Source organism: Acomys minous (assembly GCF_964271855.1).
Source record: "Acomys minous genome assembly, chromosome: 1".
Lineage (NCBI taxonomy): Eukaryota > Metazoa > Chordata > Mammalia > Rodentia > Muridae > Acomys > Acomys minous.
In genome coordinates this window covers 111,280,493-111,302,244 of record NC_140483.1, presented here as the reverse complement: position 1 = coordinate 111,302,244, position 21,752 = coordinate 111,280,493, and the positions used below count along the sequence as shown (strand labels likewise).

Sequence of the window (21,752 nt, the reverse complement as noted above, 5' to 3'; positions counted from 1 at the left end):
TTATTCCTTCTCAAGTCTCTGATGGGTTTGAAGACCAGATAGTTTAGTCTTACAAATAAGCTTAGTTGTTTAGAGGTCAAGATGTTTTTAGGTCTAGATATATGTTTTAAGTTGATAGAGATGAGATATCATAGATATTGATATACATTAAGAATTTTAGTGTCACCAAGATAGAGAAGATGTTTTCTTCAAGTTTGCCAAAAACAGATAGCCAAAACACAATGAATGTAACATTTATATAATTCCTGATTGTTTAGTGGTTCTTCTTGCTGTACGTAGTTTATTGTACATATATGTAATAATATACATGTATAGGTTAAAAAAAGAAAAATAATTTTAAAAAACACACAAACAAATAATCGAAGAACAAAACCAAGAAAGCACTGACATACTTCCTCACAGTTCTAAGCGTGGTACTAATTGCCTGTTCTCCTGGTGTTACATGTTGATCTGCTACTCTGCTGATGGGCAAAGAAGCTGCTTCTCCTCCTCCTCCTCCTCCTCCTCCTCCTCCTCCTCCTCCTCCTCCTCCTCCTTCTCCTCCTCTTCCTTCTCCTCCTCCTCCTCCTCCTTCTTCTTCTTCTTCTTTGGGATTGCACTGGTTGCTCACTGTTTATCAGCTCTTACTCTGCTAGTGCAGAAACCAGTATGTATCCCTTTCAATATCCATATAGACACTAGGCATCTGGCCAAGAAGCAGAAGCCACATTTCTGAGGCTGTGCTTATGACCTACCTCCATCTTTTTTCATCCTAACCAGGGTCTTCTATTTATTCTCTTTTATTCAATTTTTTCATACAGTATATTTTGATCAAGTATTTCCTCCCTCACCTCCTCCCAGATCTTCCTCACTTACTATCTATCAAACTTTATGCTCTCTATGTCTGTGTGTGTGTGTGTCTGTCCATCTCTGTATCTCTCTCTCTCTCCTCTCTCCTCTTTCTTCTCTCTCTCTCTCTCTCTCTCCCTCTCTCTCTCTCTCTCTCTCTCTCTCTCTCTCTCTCTCTCTCTCCCTCTCTCTCAAGGAAGCGAAAATCAAAACAAACAAACACAGAATTCTCCCCCATCTACCCACATAGAAACATGGAATCTGCTTTGTTCTAATGGACAACCTGTTTTGCTCTGTTGGCCAACTGCTCTTGAGCACAGGGCCTGCACTGAAGTATGCTTGACACACCCAGTGGCATCCCATTTGAGAAAACTCATGCTTTCTTTCCCCTGCAGCCATCAACTACCAGTAGTTTTGTAGTAAAGGTGGGACTATGTCCACCTTCCATTCTCAGTGCTGGGGTTTTATCTGCTAACCGTGCTCTTGATGTAGTTTCATTCTCCTGGGTATCAGCTTCAACACTGTGCAACAATTCTTGAAATGGTTGTGCAGTCTTTCTTCATCAGCGTAATTGCTCTTCAAGTACATTGTCATAGATCCTCATGGGAATAGGTGAAGGAAACAGTAGCCAAAAGACATCACGGTGATAAGGACTTCCCTCACAGGGAATTACTGGAAGTGAATTCTGAGAAGTGCCTTGGGCCTACAGACTTGGCAACGGTTGATGGATTTTTATAGTGTGAGTTTTCTGGCCGATGAATCTATCTCAGGAATGGTCATGTCTCTCTCCTCTTTCTTCTGTTGTTTGTAGTGGCAGTTCTAGAATTTCTAAATTAGAGTGAGATGTTGCTTCTCTAGTCTTCCAAGATCCAATTTATCAGCATGCCAGTACCATCCCCCAGGCTTCTTGACAGGGTGTTAAATCCTGTAACATGAGAGATGGCTTCGACAGCAACTTCCCTTTATCCAAGTTGATGTTCCATACCTTTGATCCAGCACCCCTGGGATCCAGCCCATATGTACTCCTCCGGCTCCTGCCATGAGTAGGAGCTAGATCCTGCAGCTCGCTTGGCATGAGGGCCGTTTCTGCCCTTAGCAGGCCAGATGATGTTGTGTATTGACCTTGGTTTTTGTCCAGGATGCAAAGAGAGAAGAGAGAAGCATGTGTTCTCTTACAAAATAAAAATATTTATATTATCTTCAGTATGGTACAAGGATAAGGGGACTTCATGAGATCAGAGAGCCAGGTACTCTTTGGATATATTTCTGAGTGTATCCTATTTCCACAGCCAGTAAGCATGTCGATTTAACATGCTCCAGATTGTGCAGCCGTCAAATCTTGCTTCTCAGTCATAGTAACAACACAGTTACAAGTATTAAAGCAGTCTTCCCTCCTTTCTGTATCTCACATCTACTCTCACAGTAGTGCGAGTTAGCTTCATCTTCCAAATATGCTCAGAACCCTCTACCAGCCCTGTGGGTACCTCCAGAGTCCAAGTCACGCACAAGTTCTTATTGGCATGATTAGTAAAATTCTCATTACTCTACGTGCTTCTAAACTCATGATCTCCAGCCTCTTTTGAACAGACAAGGTCATATTACTAACAGGAAAACCATCTCTCAAAATACTACAGAATCTTCATCTCTCAATAGAGTCAGAAGTGCTAACATTGCAAATAATTCTCAGCATGATCTGGGCCCTTTGTATTTCTGATCTGGTCTCCTATTACTCCCCCTCCAGTCCTTGCACATGACCTCTGTGCTGCCCTGGGACATTGCCCCCATAATACTGCCTCTGGACTTTCAGGTTTGCACTTGCTGTTGCTCTGTCTAAAATTCTGACTTTCTGTATTTTACCCTTATACACTTCAATTTTTTACTTAAATTTAATTTTTTTGTAAATATATTTTGATTATTTATTTGAAATGTCATACATGCATACAGTATATTATGGTCATATTCTGACTCCAGTCTTCCCCGTTAGTCCTCCCAGATCTACGTGCCACCTCCCAATTACCAATCTCCAAACTTCATGTCCTTTCTAACTTTTAAAAAAATAACCTTGCTGGGTGTGGTGGCGCATGCCTTTAATCCCAGCACTTGGGAGGCAGAGGCAGGTGGGTCGCTGTGAGTTCGAGGCTACACAGAGAAACCCTGTCTCGAAAAGCCAAAAAAATGAAAAATAAAAAGTAAAAATAAATAAATAAATAGCCTAAGTCCATTTTGTGAAGCTCATACACTCATGGGTCTGGTTCCATCCACTAGGATGACCTACCAGGGGCTATACACTTAAAGAAAAATGACTTCCTCCTTAACTTGAAGTGGAAGCTCATGACCTCCCCATCACCACCACCACCACCGTACACACACACACACACACACACACACACACACACACACACACACACACCATGAGGTGGGTTTTTTTTTGTAATTTTTTGTGATTATAATATAGTGATATGATTTACCGGTTATCTTTCCTTCCTCCAAACACAAACCCTCCCATATACCCCTCTTTACTCTCTTTCATATCCATGGCCTCCCTTTCCATTACTTGTTGTTGTATGCATATGTAGGGAGGCATGGGTATGTTCCCAAATCTACTCAGTCTGTACAGTGGTACTTGTATGTATGTTTCAGGGCTGACCGTTCAGTACTGAAGAGTTAGCTGATGTGCTTCTCTCTGAGGAAGATAATTTCTCCCACTCGTAGTATTTCTTAGTTGCCTGTAGTTCTTTGTGTAGGGCTGAGGCCTCTTAAACTTCCTGCAGAAGCACTCATCTATCCTGGTGCATCTATGGTGCCCTCCTCGGTCTTCTCACATTTGTGCAGTTGTGTGGGTGAGACTTTATGGATGTAGCTTTGGACATTTCTAGGACAAGGTATCACAACAAACTTCCTGATCCCCTAGCTCTTATAACCTTTCCACCCACTCTCTGGAAGTGATCCCAAGCCTTACATGCTGAGGTGCTGGAGTTACGCTGGAGTTCCAACTGTTGGGGCCGTGTTCTGGTTGTGTTCTTCTGTAGTGGTCTCTGTCGGTTGCACGTGTCCTTGGTAAGAGGTAAGGTATCTTATCTGTGGGTATAAAAGCAAATATTTTGAATGTAGCTAAGGATTATGCCGTTTTAGTGAAGTGGTGGCTCTAAGTTCTCTTCTACTCTCCATGACTTCACTAGTGCTGGGTGGTTTGGCTAGGTTTCCAATACCAAGCACGACTTCCTTCTTGCTGAGTGGGAAAATTGAATTTTCTTAGTGGAGAACTTCTGGTTTCTCATTATAGTGATGATTTGATCTGGAATGTCTTCCAAAGCCTCAAATGTTGAAGGCTTGATGCTCAGCCTGACTCACTTAGAAGGGCTTGTGTGGCACTGCCCCTGTCCTCCTCTTGCCTCCAGCTGTAGAGTAAACAATTTTGACATGTTTTGCTGTGACAGTGTGGGCAACAGGGCCAGCCACTCATGGCGAAACCTCCAATACGGAGTCACAGTGAAATTTTCTCTTCTAAGCTGATTATACCAGATATTTTGTTGCAAGAACAAGAAGATGGCATGCTATCTAAACCTCTGACCCTTAAGTTCCTGATTCTTCTTTTATTCATAATTTTCCAAAGTATTAATCCTCATACATACTTGTATTTGGTGGAGAAAATTTCACAGGAAAATTATAATTTTTATGCCTCTTTTCTCTTTAATAAAAACTCTAGGAAACAAGATTTTTTCCAGCTTTATTCAGTGATATATCCTTTTTTATATTTATATATATATTTATTGAATAGCCTCTTTAGCTATAGTACTTCCAATATGCATTAATATTGTTGAAAGTTGTTGAGTTTTGTTTTTGCAAGAAGTATACAAAAGCCTCAGAAATCAATTGTACTAATTACTGGTTATTGTTCTAAAAATAGACTGAATTTGTTTTATAATTGTGGTAAGGAATGCAAATAGACTCAAACATAGTTTCTCACTTTGGATAATTTGCACTGGATAATCAGACTAATGTACACACTGATAGCGCATGGAAGTATTTACAAAACAAACCTCCCTGTAATCATGCTGAGCTCTGTTTTTAGCCCATGAAAAATGACTTTCTTTTCTTAGAGCAAAGAAAATGTTATCCACTAGTAGCTCAAAATCACTGTGTGCCAACCTTTAAGGGAAACTTGAGGGTTACAATTGTAGGCCAAATGTTTCATCAGTTGGCTTTATTTCTGGCCTACAAAGGAAGAGGGACATTTGGAGAGTTTCCTGGGGTCTTCTTCCAAGATTGACTCTCTCTGTTCCCCGGATTAAGTCCGGTCTGTTTATTAAATCACAGCACCAATGCTGGGCAGATCACAGCTTCTTGTAACTAAAACTTGAGGAACCAAACTCTCCTCCACTGCAAGAGCTTTAACCACTGAACTAACTCTAACCACTGAGCACTTAGCAATCCCCAAACCATGTAGCCAGAAATTGCCTGTTTTTTTAATTGCTAGCCTTTTCTTATTGGGAAGAATTGTTGTTGTTGTTGTTGTTGTTGTTCTTGTTGTTGTTTTCAAGACAGAGTTCCTCTGTGCAGTCTTGGCTGTCCTGGACTCACTTTGTGGACCAGACTGCCCTCAAACTCAGAGCAATCCACCCTCCTCTACCTTCCTGAGTGCTGGGTTTAAAGGTATGTGCCACCATGCCCGGCAAGAATTCTTTATATCGTCTACATCATGTTTTACAAAATATATGTTTCAAATCCTTCTCCTGCTCTGTGATTTTCTTCTTAATTCTTATCTTTTTGAAAAGTCTTTTGAAGAGTGTGATGTGTAGGATGGGCAGATCCAGAGAGCAGAGCTCAGTTCACTTTTCCCATCCAAACATGCCATGGGAACTGATTGAGATCCAGGGATGATCTACATCCTAACTGGTACCTGCTGAAACCAGAAGGTTTACACTTAAATGTACTGTAGTTTACTAGTTTTGTCCTTTAAATTCACATTTTTTAACTGGTTGGCAAACCTTTGCTTTTGCTAAGGTCATGTAAACATCTAGCATTTTTTGTTTTGTTTTTGTTTTTTTGAGACAAGGTTTCTCTGTCTGGCATCTCTGATGGTCCTACATTCACTTTGTAGACCAGGCTGACCTCAAACTCATAGAGATCCACCTGGCTCTGCCTCCCGAGTGCTGGGATTAAAGCTGTGTGCCACCATTTTTCCTTTAGAGATGTGTGCCTGTGTTTGCCATACCCACACTGCAGATCACTGTCACCATGAAGTAGAGCATGGGCCACTGCAGCACCAGCCCTGCAGCTCCTAGCTGTCTCCTTAGTTTCTCACCACTGCAGGATGGTGGATGAATGTCTAATGGGTGGGCAGCTTAGAGTACATGGGTACTTTGAGCCAATAACAGCAGGATTCTATCCTGCTACAAAGAATGGCACACAGTTCAAAACTCATGAATTGTTTATTTCCAAAATTTTTGTTTAATCTTTTTGTGTAGTGATTAGTGGTAGGTAAGAAACTGAAAAATAAAGCCTGGAGTAATGAAGAGCAAGTACACACTGTGAGGGACAGGTCTTTGGAGTTGTTTGTTTGCATGTTTCAAATAGACACACGTTCTAGTGAAGAAACAACTGTTTCTCCAGCAACACACACCATCACCATAAGGTAGCCATGGGAATGGATCTGCTTCTGACTCCTCGATGTGGAACGCACCTATAGGGTTCCCTCAGTTTTCATTTGTGTTTACAGTGATAAGGCCGCAGCTCAAGTACTACGTTGTACGATAAGATTTTACAGCCAAGGCCACAGGCCCTCCAATCTCTTTTTGATCCTTTGCAAAGGTCTTTGCTGGTCTTATTTTTTATTTGGTTGCTTGTTTGTCTTTCTTAGAAACTGTAGATTAATGTTTCCATTTCTTTTTTAAACTTTCTGGGTGCTTTGACAGGGATCACGTTGGTCTAAAATATAACTTTGGAGTGAGCTGGGATTTTGGAGTGGGGGGTTGGAGACAGGGTTTCTCTGTGTAGTGTTGGCTGTCTTGGACTCATTTTGTAGACCATGCTGGCCTCGAACTCACAGCCATCCACTTGCCTCTGCCTCCCTGAGTGCTCAGATTGCAGGCATGTGCCACCATGCCCGGCTTGACATGGCATCTCTTCATGCTGAGTCTTCACTCATGAACACCATAGTCTTTCCTTTGCTTAGGTCTTGTGTAATCTCAGAAGGATGTTGGTTTTATGGAGGTTTTGCACCTTGTCTGTTAGAGCTGCCATTAGGTATTTTTCACATTGTGATATTACCCTAAGGGGCTTTGCTTATTATTGGTTTATGTCACCAACCTTTGAATAGCAGTCTCACTATATTTACTTCCTTGTCATCGAATTTTACTTGTAGAATCTTTTGGGTAATTTTCAGGCTGGGGAGATGGTTCCATGTGTAAAGTGCTTTCTTTCAAGTGTGAAGACATGTTAGTTCCCAGAAACCATCCATGTAAAACCAGGCACAACAGCATCTATAATCTCAATGCTCCTATGTTGAAATGAGAGACAGAAAAACCCTGGGACACTACTCATGGATCAGCTAGTCTGGCTTACACACTATCAAGCAAGAGCCCTGCCTCTCAAACAAGTGGGAAAGCAAGGACTGATACTGCTGATTGCTGTGGTGAATATCTACCCACACATGCACAAGAATATAAATATGCATACACATACAAATCACACACACACAAATGTTTTAGAATTACAACCCTATTTCTGTAAAAAAAAAAAAAAACATGTTCTTTATCAGTCATCATGCCTTTGTTTTTAGATCAATCTTCTTAGTCTTAATACAGATTCATATCTCTTGGCCCTTGTCAATGGATCTGTGATATTAAGACCAGTTATAAGAAATCCATAGGAATTCTTGCCTGAATTTTCCATGAAAATATTAGAGCATGGATCCAAAATGTAAATATCTCCTCCTGTTTTCCTATATCATTCATTTGTGAGGACTCAAAAGCAAGTGCATTTCTGGCTCTATAGTTTTAATTGGCTCAATATCTTCTTGCTAGTATTAAGAATAGATTATTATTGAAAATGGACTAGAAATATACAGTGGCGGATTTTGTGAATTCAGGGTTTCCAATATGTTGTATTTTTCTGAAGCCTGAAGTTTTCACAGATTTACGTTATAGAAATCATCCTGTGGTGACTGTGTCATAGATGCTCTGCCTGTGTGCTTTGCATGAGTGAATTCAAAACTCAGGTATATGTCACACAACAGTAATAGCATTTCCAACTGGAATTCCAATTTCTAAATGGAGTCTTTTCTCAGGAATGTAACCCAAAAAGTTCTCATGGGTAAATACAGATTCTATGAAGCTAGTTTAATAAAATCAAAACCCAAAATATGATGTTTAAAGTGTTTGGTGCAGTGATTAAGTCCCCTGGGGAGGCCTCTGGGTGTTTAAAGCAACAGTTTGATTGAATAGAACAATAAATGCAGCGCTGACTGTATTTTTTCTCTTTCTTTCTCATCTGCTAGAAAAATATAGATAATAGGGCTCATTTATTTCCTTTACATTTCAGAGCTCTGCAGATGGGAAAACACAGCCCAGTGGAAATGATTTCTGGCAACCTTGAGAAGATATGTTAGCATTTTGTGGCATTTCTCTCCGTGACATGTAAAGCATGGCTCTCGCTCATTGCAGTGTCACAGTGAAGTGTCACAATAAAGCCAAAATAGTGTGCCCTCAGGGAAAACTAGAAAGGAACCATTTTCCATGCACACACAAAGGGTAATATTTATTATAAAGCCTTTCATTTTAGCTCCAAATGCTGTCTGGGCTGTGAGCACTTTGCAGTAGAGAAATGCACAGAATGTGAGATTTAAGGCAAATGTTATGTGTAAACCTAATTTATGTAAATGTAAACAAAAAGTGAAAATAGAATGCTCTCATGGACATGTGTGCATTCATAGTCTGCAGAGTGCTGGCAAGTGGCAGCATCAGCTGGAACTGGTGGAGCCCAAGGAGCACTGAATTGAGAACCACCCTACTCTGTCTTGACCTGGTTTGTCAGCACAGATACTCTCTCTTTAGTCCTTAACATGTATAATATAGAAATTATCCTCACCATTTGCTAGATGGGAAATTTAGTGTTTCAAAAGATCCAACAGTTCATGGCAGATTACACAGCCAGGATTGCTAGATCTGTTTCAGTACCCTTAATAGAAGACACATCTGAACCTGTACTTTTTGATAATTAAATTTGTTCTTCAATAGTTTCATACTTGTATACTTGTATTCTGATCATTTTTACCGTACTCTCCTCTCTCTCCCTCCCACACCATCATTCCACTCTCCCCCCAAGTTTCTATTCCACATCCACATCTATTTGTTTTGTGACCCACTTAGTTTGACCAGGGTTGTCCATTGTGGGTGTGGAGCCTGATAGTCTCTTCTGTGGGAACACAGTGGAAGACAATGATCTCCCCTCCTTAAAATGTATAAATATCCAGTAATTCCTCAGTGAGGGATATGGCCCCCTGTGCCAGTTGACTGACTATGGGCAGGCTGGTCTTGTGTACGCGCAGTGCAAGCCAACTCCGCTGTTGTGAGAACATGTTCCAATGGCCGTCATGCCCAGGTGGTAGTATTCCACAGCTCTTCTCCTTTGACCCAGCTCTTGCATTCCTTCTACCCATGTCTTGTTAGTGTTCCTTGAGTCTGGTATGGGGGTTGGGGTGGGGTGGGGTGAGATAAATAAATGTCCTCTTTAGAACTGAATACTCAATTATTTTTGTCACTTTGAATACTATATTTGCCACTGTTCAAAGAGAAGCTGTTCTGGTAAAAACTAACAATAGCACTTGTCTATAGGCATGAACATTATTTAGAAAGCAGGAATTTGTACTTTTGATTTTAAAAATACGTACATAGCTATTCATCCTACACTCACAAAATCAATATTTTATTCAAATATTGAGCTTGATTTTTATCACCATTGACACATATATCTCAAGCTACTTCTCCACTTTAGGTCATAATAAGATTTTACCTGTTTAAATACTTATTTTAACTTAATTATGTGTATGTCTGTGTGTGAGTGTGCGTGTGTGAAATCAGGTCCTGGTAGAAGGCAGACGAACCTTGAAGCTGGAGTTACATGCAGCTGTAAGCTTTCTGATGTGGGTGCTAGGGTCTGAATTTGGGTCCTCTGCAGCACCTGCTCATAATTTAGGTGCTACCTCCCAGCCTTTACCACCTTGTTAGTTTTTGAACTGCAGCAACTCAATGTCATCTCTAGATAAAGCAGTTGTCATGTAAATCCACCTGAAAGTCACTGGCCAAAACTTTATATCAGGTACCTTCCCTTTAGCTATGGAGTTCTGTTTCTACATATTGTTAAACACATTACTGGATTGGTCCAAATCTATTGTTCTGGTCTGCCAATATGGAGGATAAAACAAGCTTGAGGCCCTGCACACTGGGTTCAAATGTCAATCCCACCAGTTAGTAGTTTTGCTTGTTTGTTTGTGGAATGCTACTTGCTTTGCAAATGGGTAATTTTTATATGACAGTATTAGAAAAACAAAGTATGAAGGACTAGCCAGGGTTTGTGTAGCCCCTTTCATTAAGGAAAGAAATTATATTTCCAGGCTGATGAGCCCTTGCTAACTACCCCATGATGAGTGGCTCCTGGTGCCAACAAATCTCTTTCCTCTACTATCTGCATCTTAAATGTTAGGATGGTAATGCTGTTTCACGTGGAACTTATCTCTTTAAACACATTTTAAAATGTGTAATGCATATTGTTGATCCAAGAGATTTGTGTAACAGATCTCTAGAATTTCTTCATTTTGTTCAATTAAAATTGTGTATGTTTCTAGTAATTTGCCATTTTCAACCTTCAGCACATAGCAACCACTGTTTCTTTCTATAACACTTTTATTTGTTCTTTAAATTTTTCATACATTTTATATAATGTATTTTGATCCTGCACATCTACCACTGCCTCTCTCAAACTCCTCCTACTGCTCCCAACTTGAGGTCCTCACTTTTTTGTTGCTATTAATGACTCCAAACCCAGCTAGTGGTTCCCAAGTGTGTATGAGTGGGGCCATTCGCTGTGGCATGGACTCCCTACTCGCACTCATGTCCCCACAGGAGAGTAGCCCCTCCTTCGTCAACCATTGGTTTCTAATGGCTGCTCCCACAGGGTGAGGCCTCTCTGGCAACTCCCACATTCAAATTGGAATTCTGTCTGGCTTCATGTTGTTCAGGTCTTCTGCAAGTAACCAGATAGTATGAGTTGATGTGTACAACAGCCATGTCCTGTCTAGAAATCAGTATTTCACATTAGCTCTTACATTATTTTCATTCATTCTTCAGTGATGCTTCCTGGACCTTGGATAGAGGAGGTTAATATAGATGATTCAGCCAGAACTGAACCACACTTATCCTTGATTACTTCATAAATTTCAAGTCTTATCATTAACTGTTACCTACTGGAGGAAAAAAAGAAGTTTTCCTGACCAAGGCTGAGTACAGCACAGATCCATGGGTATAAACAAATAATCAAAAGGCAGTTTGACAGCATAATTACACAATACAACAAAAACAGTAATTCCCCCACTAGGGCCTCTGATTGTCCCAGTTATAAGATTTTGACCAGATTTATAGTACCATGTGTGAAATCTCTCCTGTGGAGCAGACCCCATATCAAATCAGATAGTGGTTAGTTCTTCCTGTAACATTCACGTCACTATTGCAGCACTGAGCATGTCCTGCCATGCAGGGACTAGGGCAGACCACTGATGCCTTTGCTCCCCCAGCAGCCAGCACAGAATACTGTGGCATGACAAAAGCCAGCTAGTCAGGAAATAACTCTCTGGTCAGTCAAGATAATCACTATTTCTTTGATTCAATGGCCTTAACATTCTTGTGTTTCTCATTTGTAAAGGAAACCATATATGTTTTTCTCTGTGTATTTATGACTTAATTTACATAGTATAATACTTCAAGGTTTATCCATTTGATAAATATGGCAATTTTTCTTTCTTGTTTAAAGTTTAATTGTGTATATTGTATGCACAGACTTTTTTGTCCATTCATCTGTCCATGGATATTGAGGTGTTTCCACATATTGGTCACTATAAGTAGTGCTACACACAACATTCAAATCCATATCACAATTCCTCAAAAATAGACCTACCATTTCTTCTCCAATCTGACTTCTGGATGTTTCTACAAAAGAATTAAATCATTAAGTCTTCATTTGAATATTTTTGTTAGCATCTTCTCCAACCAACTTAAGTCACCCAATTTTTAAAATCCATGTTCTATCTCTACTTTTAATACATGAATGGCAAATAAGTCTCTCCTACTTTATAAAAATTGTCCTGGTTCCTCAGAAGCAACTTGATGTGAATATTTTCTGAGATTTTTTATGAAGAGGAGTGTGGGAATTTCATTTGATTTTTGAAAATTTGGGGCATTCTTGAATTCTCTTCACATATCTATTATCTCTTACCTCCTCTTCTGCCAGAGACATGAGCATGAGTCATAGAGGCCTTGCTTGATAAAGTTCTAAAGATCTCTGGCTGATCAGTACTGTCCTTAAATATTATCTATGGCCCATGTCTATATATGGAATAATTTTGTCTAAAAGCTACTTTGAAATCTCCTTTTCTCCTAAAACTGCCTTTTTCTCTATTTCTCACTTTGACTATGAGTTCAGCCCTAGTAAAATTTACACTGGAAAGCTTTCTCATGGATGGCATCTGTGGAACTCTTGAAGGAAGGCTTGAGACAATGAGAGTTCGGGCTCTGACTATTGTGAGGATACAGGCAGAAACTACTTGAAAATAAAGTTAGGATTTGACATATCAGTACCTGGTTAGATATTGTTAGCTGTAGAAAAGTAAAACATGTTCTCATAGTAAATCAAAAGTTGCTTTAAAATCTTTAAGAGCAATAGAAGGTGGGCTTGGAAGGTCATGCCATACAGATAATTTACAATATCCTAGGTTTGGATAATTTGGCAATTAGATATTTAGGAATTAGCCTAGGTTTGGATAAAGATGGATAGCATACCTGTTGGTTTTAAATTGGAAGTAAGTCAAGTTTTTATCTGTGTTAAAGATACTCAGTTTTATATTATGTTGCTATGACAATCATGTAAACACAATGATTAAACTTTATGATTAAGCTTTCCCAAGTATTATTTAAAAAAAATACTCAGGTCATGCTGACCATTGCTTGGATATTGATTGATTTTCGCTATATGTTTTATTATAGGTGATACACAACCATTTGTATTTCTCTGTTAGGTTGTCTTCTTGCTCTGCTGATTTTTTAAAATTTTTTAATTTGTTATTTTTTTACATATGCATTTATATTATTACACATAAACAAAATAAACTACATACAACAAGAAGAACCACAAAACAATCAGGAATTATATAAATGTTACATTTATAGTGTTTTGGCTATTTGTATTTGGCAACCATAAAGAAAACATCTTTCCTATCTTGGTGAGTCTAAAATTCTGAATGAAGATCAGTATCTGAAAAAAGAAAAAGAAAATCACTATCTGTTGATTTCAAATGCCCTATTGATTGTAAAAGTTGAAAAAATCATGATATAATCTGTAATGAAATAATTGAACTTCACTTTAAATAAAGTACTGGGGTTGGACCAAGAAGAATGGAAGAAAAATAAAGTTCTTGGCAAGAAGACCTTTCAGTTTTGTACAGTTCATACCTTGGCCTCAGTATTTATTTTCTCCTCCATTCCTCAGTCTCTCAACAAATTGTTTCTTTAACTACTAATTGTTCATCAGTAGTTGGTTCCTTTAACTAACTGCTCCCTGCCAGCTCAATTCTCCCTACCCTGAAACCAACAAGATTTTCTCTTCTCTCTTCCCAAAGCTGGTCTATGGGACTCTTCATTTCTTTGGCCTGTCCTTCAAAAATGAGCTCCTTATTAGGATGGTGAGTACAAGGGCAGTTTCGTCTGCCTGTGCTCATTCTCTTTACGTCAGCATGGTATGCAGACTTTCACTTTCTTCTCAGAACAGCAGCTTCAGTCTACATAGTTCTCCCCCTTCTGTAGATCCTTGTACCAAGGCGCCTGGGCCTCTTATTGCCATCTTGCCATGTTTCTTTGTCCTGCATCTTCTGTACTTCTTCACTTTCAACCAAGGCACAAATCTGTGAAAACCTATTAGTTTAATTAGGAAATTTACTCATTTCTTCCTATCTCACTGATTTCTACTTCTCTATTTTCCACCTTTTGTGAGATTTTTTTCTTTTTTCTTTTTTGTAACTTTTACCTGTCTCTCCTTCCAGGTTCTTTTTTTCCCTTTTTACCCCTGTTCCTTCCCTTGGAAGTTTTTGCATCTACTTTTTTAGTATTTAAGAATGTGTATCAGACTTTACAGACTTGATTTCCTGAACAAGTCACCAACTTTGCCTAGTGTTGATGTGAGAGCAGGACAAGAACTTCTGACCAGCTACTGTTACTACTAAGATATTTTTTAAATTGAGTTAATAAATTGTTTCTTCGCTTCCAGGATTTTTTCTCTTGGATTTTTTCCATGTGAAGCTTACTCATTCATCTTCAAAGAACATTTAACAAATATCTGCCATGGACTCACTATTGTTGAAATCCTATGATCTTCATAGATCTTGCCAGGAGTGTTTCTCTTAACTTCATACCGTAATCTACATTAATTCTGAGTGAGATGCCTGTAGGAAAGCTGTGTTTAAAGGGCCTCCATTGGGAGCACTTCCAAACAAAACCGTGTGATAGCAGGGATAAGGATAAACTGTTGGCCTTTTTGGTGAAATCCAATCTTATTTATCTGCCTTTTATTTGTTATGTGTGCCAAATGGATGAAAATTTTAAAGGAACATTGCCGGTTAACAACTCTTCCTTTCTCTTTGTCACTGGAGATGGGTTCATTCCTTGTCCATAGCTTGTTTTCTTGTTGAATGGCTCTTTCAGTCAATTCAGTGTCAAAGACCTGTGGCATTTCAAATTTGAGGTATAGGCATGGCAAAGATATGTGATATTAGTGTCATAGTACTACTGGAGACCTATGATTTTTGCCATACTGGTACAGTCTTTGGTTTATTTTTCACATTAGCTTTTTCTTGGGGCTTGAAAACTCACCTCCTGAGTATTTAATGAAGTGAAGCAGTTTGACATATGCTAACTCAGGAGTAACGGTGAGTTTTTAAACACATCTTATGGACTGTAACGTAGACTTTTTGGAGACACTGTTAGCAATAATGATAAACTCTCAACTACAGGCCTCAAATTGCCAAGTGGTTTGGGAGTTATACTTGGTAAAAGTCAAATGTCAAGCTGCAGCAAATGCCATCTTCCTGTGTTCTTAATCTGCCCTGCTCTGCTCACTCCAGGGCTGCATATGATTGCTCTATGGCGAAGAAGAGGAGAGCTGAAGAGCAGACATTGGGAGTGCCAGTTAACAAGAGGAAATCTTTGTTAATGAAACCCCGGCACTACAGCCCAGACATGGACTGCAAGGAAAACCCAGACAACAAGAATGAGGATGACAGCCTCTTAGAAATGAATGATCACTCCACTGCAGGTAGCAAAAAGGCATGGCCCATACTTTATATATTCCTGTCACCAAAAGTCAGCTTTGGTCAATGGAGAAGATATAGTTACTGTGGTTGTTAAACTATATTTGGGATTTGGAAGCAAAAACCAAACAGTTGTTTCACTCAATGGTCACTTATTAAGGCCCATTTATTTTCATCAGAGTCTATTTAGGGGCTGTCATTTGAGCTTGACTGTGCCCAAGACTCACTTCAAGTCATGATTAGTTTTGCCTTTATAGAAAGTAGAAGATAGTAAGCCTTAAAGCTGAAGAATCTGCCTGAGTTAATGCTTAATTCCAAAAAGAATCCTTCAAATTATAGGATATACTTAAACTTTAAGATAACTTTTCAATGATAAAGGTTAATGTAATATTTACTAAATAGTGTGTATACATACATTTATTAACTATATATACAGCTAAAACAGTAATACATAATTTTTATCAATATGTTTAATATTATTTATCCCCAAAATGTAATAGTAATAACATGATTCGATGTAGGTGTTCTATAACTGTAATATTTTTATATATTTTGAATAATACTTAATCGCTTGTAGAAGTGATCTGAAGTTGTTATTCTTGAGGCTTCTTCAATGGCAGAGCAATATAAAGAAAGAAACCTCTGTGCCTATATTTCTAAAATAAGTAATTTAAGGTTATAAAATAATACATTAATAAATAACAAGAAATACATTAACACATTAAATGATACATTGATTCAATCCTTTGCATACCCCTCAGGTGTCCTTTTTAGGATTGGTGAAATGCAGCTACTACTTTAAGGGCTTAGAGTTTGTTTCTTCCCAGTTCTCAGTCACTGACAATCACTTGCATCCAGAAGTCTAAAGTGTCATTGATTGATTTTTCCATGAGACTAAGGTGTCAGACATGCAAAAGTCTTAAAACAAAACCTCTGAAAAATTTAAGATATAAGGCTTGACTAACAAGAACTGGAATTAGATGTGCACATGTCCTATTACTCATATACCTTTACCAAATGTGACTTTTTAAAATAATCAACATATAACAATAGTTAATGATTTATTAAAAATTAAATAAAATAAATTAAATAATATTTATACATCATATTATTATAAATATAATTCTAGAGATAACCTTGGATATTATTTTAAAGATACAAAAACATATGGCTTGAGGACAAATTTCAGGTCAGAGAATCTTCAGTATCTTGGCTAAATATTGAACATTCCATGGTTAAAACAATGTTGTCTTCTGATTTGTATATGGCTAATGACGTTTTAAAGCTTATTTCATTTAGTATATTATTTTAACCCTCAGGGCCCATATTTAAATTATAATTCTCTTTAACTTTTTAAATTTTCTTGATCTGGCCACTTTTATGTATTGGTTCATGGACACAGCAGGTGGCATCTGATCTGAGAAGTGCTTAGATCACTGTGGAGAGAGTTAAGGTCTGTTCATGTAGCTAGTCCATAGGCCAAGACTTTATCAGGTTTGCAGACCTCCTACCTTCTGCCGTATATATTTCATCATCATAAATACTTAGAATCAGTTAAGTGAATATATTGGTTAAATGTATTCAGTAAAATATTCAGTCATAAGCACTTACAGACATTTATTTGCAGGCTTACAGAGGCTAATGATTACATTTAATATTAGAACTACTACTGATAGTGATGATGAAATTACCATAGTGCCTATTAATTTTCAGCTTGGTATATACTTCAGATGACATAAATGATACCATTTAGTCAATTTTACAATGTCACATAGTATGTAGAATCCTGGACTTGGTATTACAGATGAAATCATTAAAGACCGAAGAGAGTCAATTCTCAAGGTGGCGCAGTTTGCAGACTAGGAGGAAAGTACTTAACAGACCATCTAAAGAACAAGCAAAATAACTCTTTCTCAGTTAACTGTGCTCTCTAGGCTCAGCCCCCCTTGCCCATACTCCCCTCAGAATGAATAGTGGGCAGAGATTTCACAGTGTCTAAAAATGACAGGTCATAAATGCTCTTATCCTAGGGCACCAGAGAAAAGGTTTTAAGTCGCCTTCAGCCACAGAAGGAAAGGTAGCCAAGGCTAGTGCTCAGTCCAACAGAAGTGCACCTAATTTCGGTGCTCCTTGATTCCAGGCTCTCAGAGTCTCTGCCTTAACAGAATTGTGTCTGGTTGTATCTCCTGCTGTACAGCTCAGATAATTGGAGTATAAAGTACTCGTGAATGCTAAGGTCAGGCTCTTGAATCATGTAAGTTTTTCATCCCTCTTTATAGCCCAAACTGTATCCTACACACTAACCTGACTAAAAAAATTACATGTCAGCACTAGGGTGGGTGGTTAGACATCCCTTACTCCTTGGGGAAGATAAACATTAGGACACACGACAAGCTCAGACTCCTGGAAAAGACAGAAAATGAGAGTCATCATGGATTCAACACATACTCATTGTCGAGTTCCCAGCAGCATGGTCACATGCCTGGGACCTGAAAATGCCTGCCAAGACACAGAAGTTTCTAGGGCTGAAAGCATACTTCTGATATGTCACCCTCAAGAAAAAACAAATAAAGAACAATCTACTCCAGTCTCAGAAGTTTAGAAGATAAAATTCATTTTTCTATGGCTTTTATTCCAAAATTTCATATTCAAACGGCCTAATGAAAGAATATGCCTGTTGTCTTCCCTGGTTATAGAAACAGAACCAAAGCCAGTAGGCAGTCATAAAAAGAAAAAAGCAGTTACACTAAGGAGTTTATTCTAAAATTAGTGAAGGCTTCTCAGGACTTCTAAAGTTCTGATTCAGAGTAAACACATATAGATAGATAGATAGATAGATAGATAGATAGATAGATAGATAGATAGATAGATAGATAGACAGACAGACAGACAGACAGACAGAGAGACAGACAGACAGACAAACTGACCGACAGACAGATGTGATGTCCTTAACTACCAACCACTCATCATGGAAAACTTGGTTTATAGTCAGGAAATAAATGTGAGCTTTTATATACCAGACAAAAACCTGGTTTCGATCTGCACACAAAGTTTCCCATTCCAAGCCCCTGCCCACCACAAATGCTTGGAAGTTCACAAAGGACAAACAAAAGCTCAGGCCATTTCTGAAACTGCCAACCTGTGCCTGGCTGTGAGTTGATGCAAGGGTTCCCAATCTGCCATCTTTGTGCATTAGCAAAGTTAAGGTATGAGTTTTATGAGAGTTTTGTGTTGTTTGAATTTGCATATTTTGACCCATAACTTAAGGATCATTGTTCCTTCTAGCCCAAGTTAACTGGGAGTAGATTCAAGGGTCTTCCTATAAATTTATTATGGAAAAGATCTCAATTTAGAAAAGTATTTGGCTATTAATATTCTTGGTATTTTCTCCAAAGAATGGCTGTATTACATGAGCCATCTTGCAAGGCATTTCTACACTGCAGGATATTTGTAGTTTGTAACAAACAAAGATACAGACTTGAAGCCATGTGGCCTTTGGTCTGGACTCAGCCCTCCACTGAATAGCTGTGTGGTCTTGAGCAAGTCATGAGAGACTTGGAACTGCAGTTTCTCTGTGAGGTGGACTAGAACGCATGTTGTAGTATTGTGAAATAGAGAACGGAGCAGTATGCCAGGTGCATCAGTCTGTTGTCCAGGGAAGGTCAGCGGATCATCTAGTCACTGGCCCATCCTCATTCTGAAGAGGAAAGTCTGGTCTCCAGCGACCAAGAGCTGACTAGGGTTATGCAAGCGGACGCTGCCTAGCCAGCAGCAGATGCAGTCTCTAAACTTCACATATTTGTCTATTGTCCCCCAGCTTCTAGCTCTGAGGGCTGGATGCGAGTCTGTGCTGCAGTCCTCAAAGCTTGTATGGTCACACTGCAGAGCCTTCCTGTCTATGACCTCGGAAGTTTCTTAGGAATGACTTCTACTGATGAATATAGGGCCATCTTGTTCATGTTGAGGAGTCCATTAGTCCCCTGATGTTACAGTCTCTAAGGATAGCATCTGAGGAAGGAGAGAAAAGCAGTCACGTACTGAGTGCCCATTGTACATTCCTGTGATTTCTGCAGTGGCTCCGAAGGCTGTGCTGCTGTCTCCACAGTACAAATGGAAACACCAGGCTCAGGCAGGCTAAACAGCCTGTCCAGCAAGTGCAGACACTAACAGAGCTCAAGCTCCACCCCTCTGCAACAACAAACCCTACCACTCCCCAGGAAAGTAATACTGCAGAGTAGAGAAAACAGGGGGGGGGGGGGACATGGCAGAGCTGAGAGAAACCAGCACCTTGTCACAGACCTGTCATGTTTAAAGCTAACTTAGGGTTTTTTTTTCTCATGCCCACAGAACAAGGAAAGTTGGTTGGTGGCTTATCCCTATCCCTAGAACCCAGTGTGTGTGACACATGTGAAAGCCCCTGGCTGTGGGGCTTCTCTCTTTCTGAAGAATAATTAATAAATATTTTCTTTTAGCATATAACAAACAGTTGAACCAAACAATGATGTAAACTGGAAATAACCCAAAATGCAAGCAGTTGGCAGTCACTCAGTGAAGTGCATTGTCGTGCACATGTGCGAGTTTGTCTCTCCGCCTCTCTGGTGATCTGCACTTAATAGGAATATTTTAAACTATGTAGCTAAGCAACAGAGGTAATTGTTGCTTTCTAGAGCTTTTGTTAGCACTCTAACACAGCCCAAATATGCATAATTAGGTATAATGTCTATAAATCATTATTGTACACATGTGGGTAGTTAAGTGGAGTGAGAGAATAGTTCAATGAATTGAGCATATTCACTGAAAATGCTTTTTATTTGTTTTCTGTAGTTCATAATACTTTAAAATTATCATAACCCTTTACACTTTCTCTTAATAGCCAACTGTGATATTGAGAAAAACTTCATTTGCATTTTAGACTATGTTTAATATATTATTTAAAGCCGGGGCTGCTCTGATACGGATTCAGGCGAGGATAGGCCCATCCTATCAACGTTATGTGCTTGTTTATCCAGCCTCTTTTCTAGGAACTGAAATGTTAAATTTTTCAGTTTGTGTTGAATAGATCCCAACAAAAGACTGCACCCTATAATCAGCATTATTTACAGGGACTAGTGTTGTGACTGAATTCTTCTCTGCATCCAAAAATGCTTTTAGTTACTATGGCAATATTTACTTGATCCTGGCAGTCCAGTGTTGATTTGGGGAGATAATTACCAGAAAGGAAGATGATGGAGATGTATTTTTGAGTGTCCTTGTCAGAGACAATGTTTATTAAAAAAAAAACTGAATGAGACAAAAAAAATGCTCATTGTCTCCCAGGCAGACACCCTCCGCCACAGCTTCACGCTGATGGCTGTACTTTCTTTCCCTCCAAAGACGTTTATTAACACAGAATGCACTTCACTTGGTGTCTTTAACAGTCTGTAAGGACACTTATCATCTTATGCCTCCCATCCCCCACACGCCTTTGAAATGGTTGGCTTTTTGTTAGATTTTTTGTGCCGGTGGGCTTCACAGGACTCTTGGTGGGCCACTTGGTACATTTCACAGCCTGGTGTTCACTGAGAATCCACATGCTCATGGCTAGTTTTCACTGGGGCAGCTTTGGTTGAACTGACCATACATACATATATCATACATACATACATACATACATACATACATATGCACACACACACACATGAAAAGTAAAGGCGCAGTACTGACATCTACTTTAGACTGGCCTGGGCACTTGGAGGCCTGCTCTTGGTCATAGACCCCAAGTTGTTCAAATTTGACATCCTCAAACCACTCCTACCTTTCATCTCCTGTGCTTTATAACACAAATGCATGGGCCTATCAGACAAGAAAATGTATAACTATTTAAAATATCTAAGCCTTATGATTGTCCCATTTATGGTTTCTTGAATATAGAATTGTAATGTGACAATGAAAAGTAGCCAGGACGACCTCAGATCCTCAGTGTCCCTCAGTTACAATCTCTATATAAAGGTGTTTGTATCTTAGTTAACATTGCATAAAAGCTGAGAATATTTTTAAGAAACCATAGAGAATATAATTGAAATAATTTTCAAAGGTGCATTGCCATGATCCAGAGAAATTTGTGGAACATTCCTCTGCAGTGTGTAGCACGTATGTTCAGTTTGCTCCTGGTCACTAAGATATAGGAATGTAAGATGGTGTAACGTGTGTGATGCTGTGTTCCAAGTGCCAATTTCTGTTAACGACAGTACCCTAAGAGGACGTTGCTTTTCATGTGCAGAAGATTACAGAAGGACTAAACCTATTTTATTCTACAACATTTATATTTTCTTATCAAATATTTGTAAAATTAATAGACACTACACATTATGCATAT

The 21,752-nt window shown here is 39.0% G+C and overlaps 1 protein-coding gene across 5 annotated transcripts in view; it reads left to right on the top strand.

Annotated features, from left to right (window-relative positions):
- The window catches only part of ST18 (ST18 C2H2C-type zinc finger transcription factor), a 329,266-nt gene that overhangs the window by 249,250 nt on the left and 58,264 nt on the right, over positions 1-21,752 (top strand). For all 5 annotated transcript variants that reach the window (XM_084784732.1, XM_084784735.1, XM_084784733.1 and 2 more), the window contains one exon: positions 15,212-15,402. In XM_084784732.1, the coding sequence (XP_084640858.1) occupies positions 15,212-15,402 (191 nt within the window). The remainder of the gene's footprint in view (positions 1-15,211; positions 15,403-21,752) is intronic.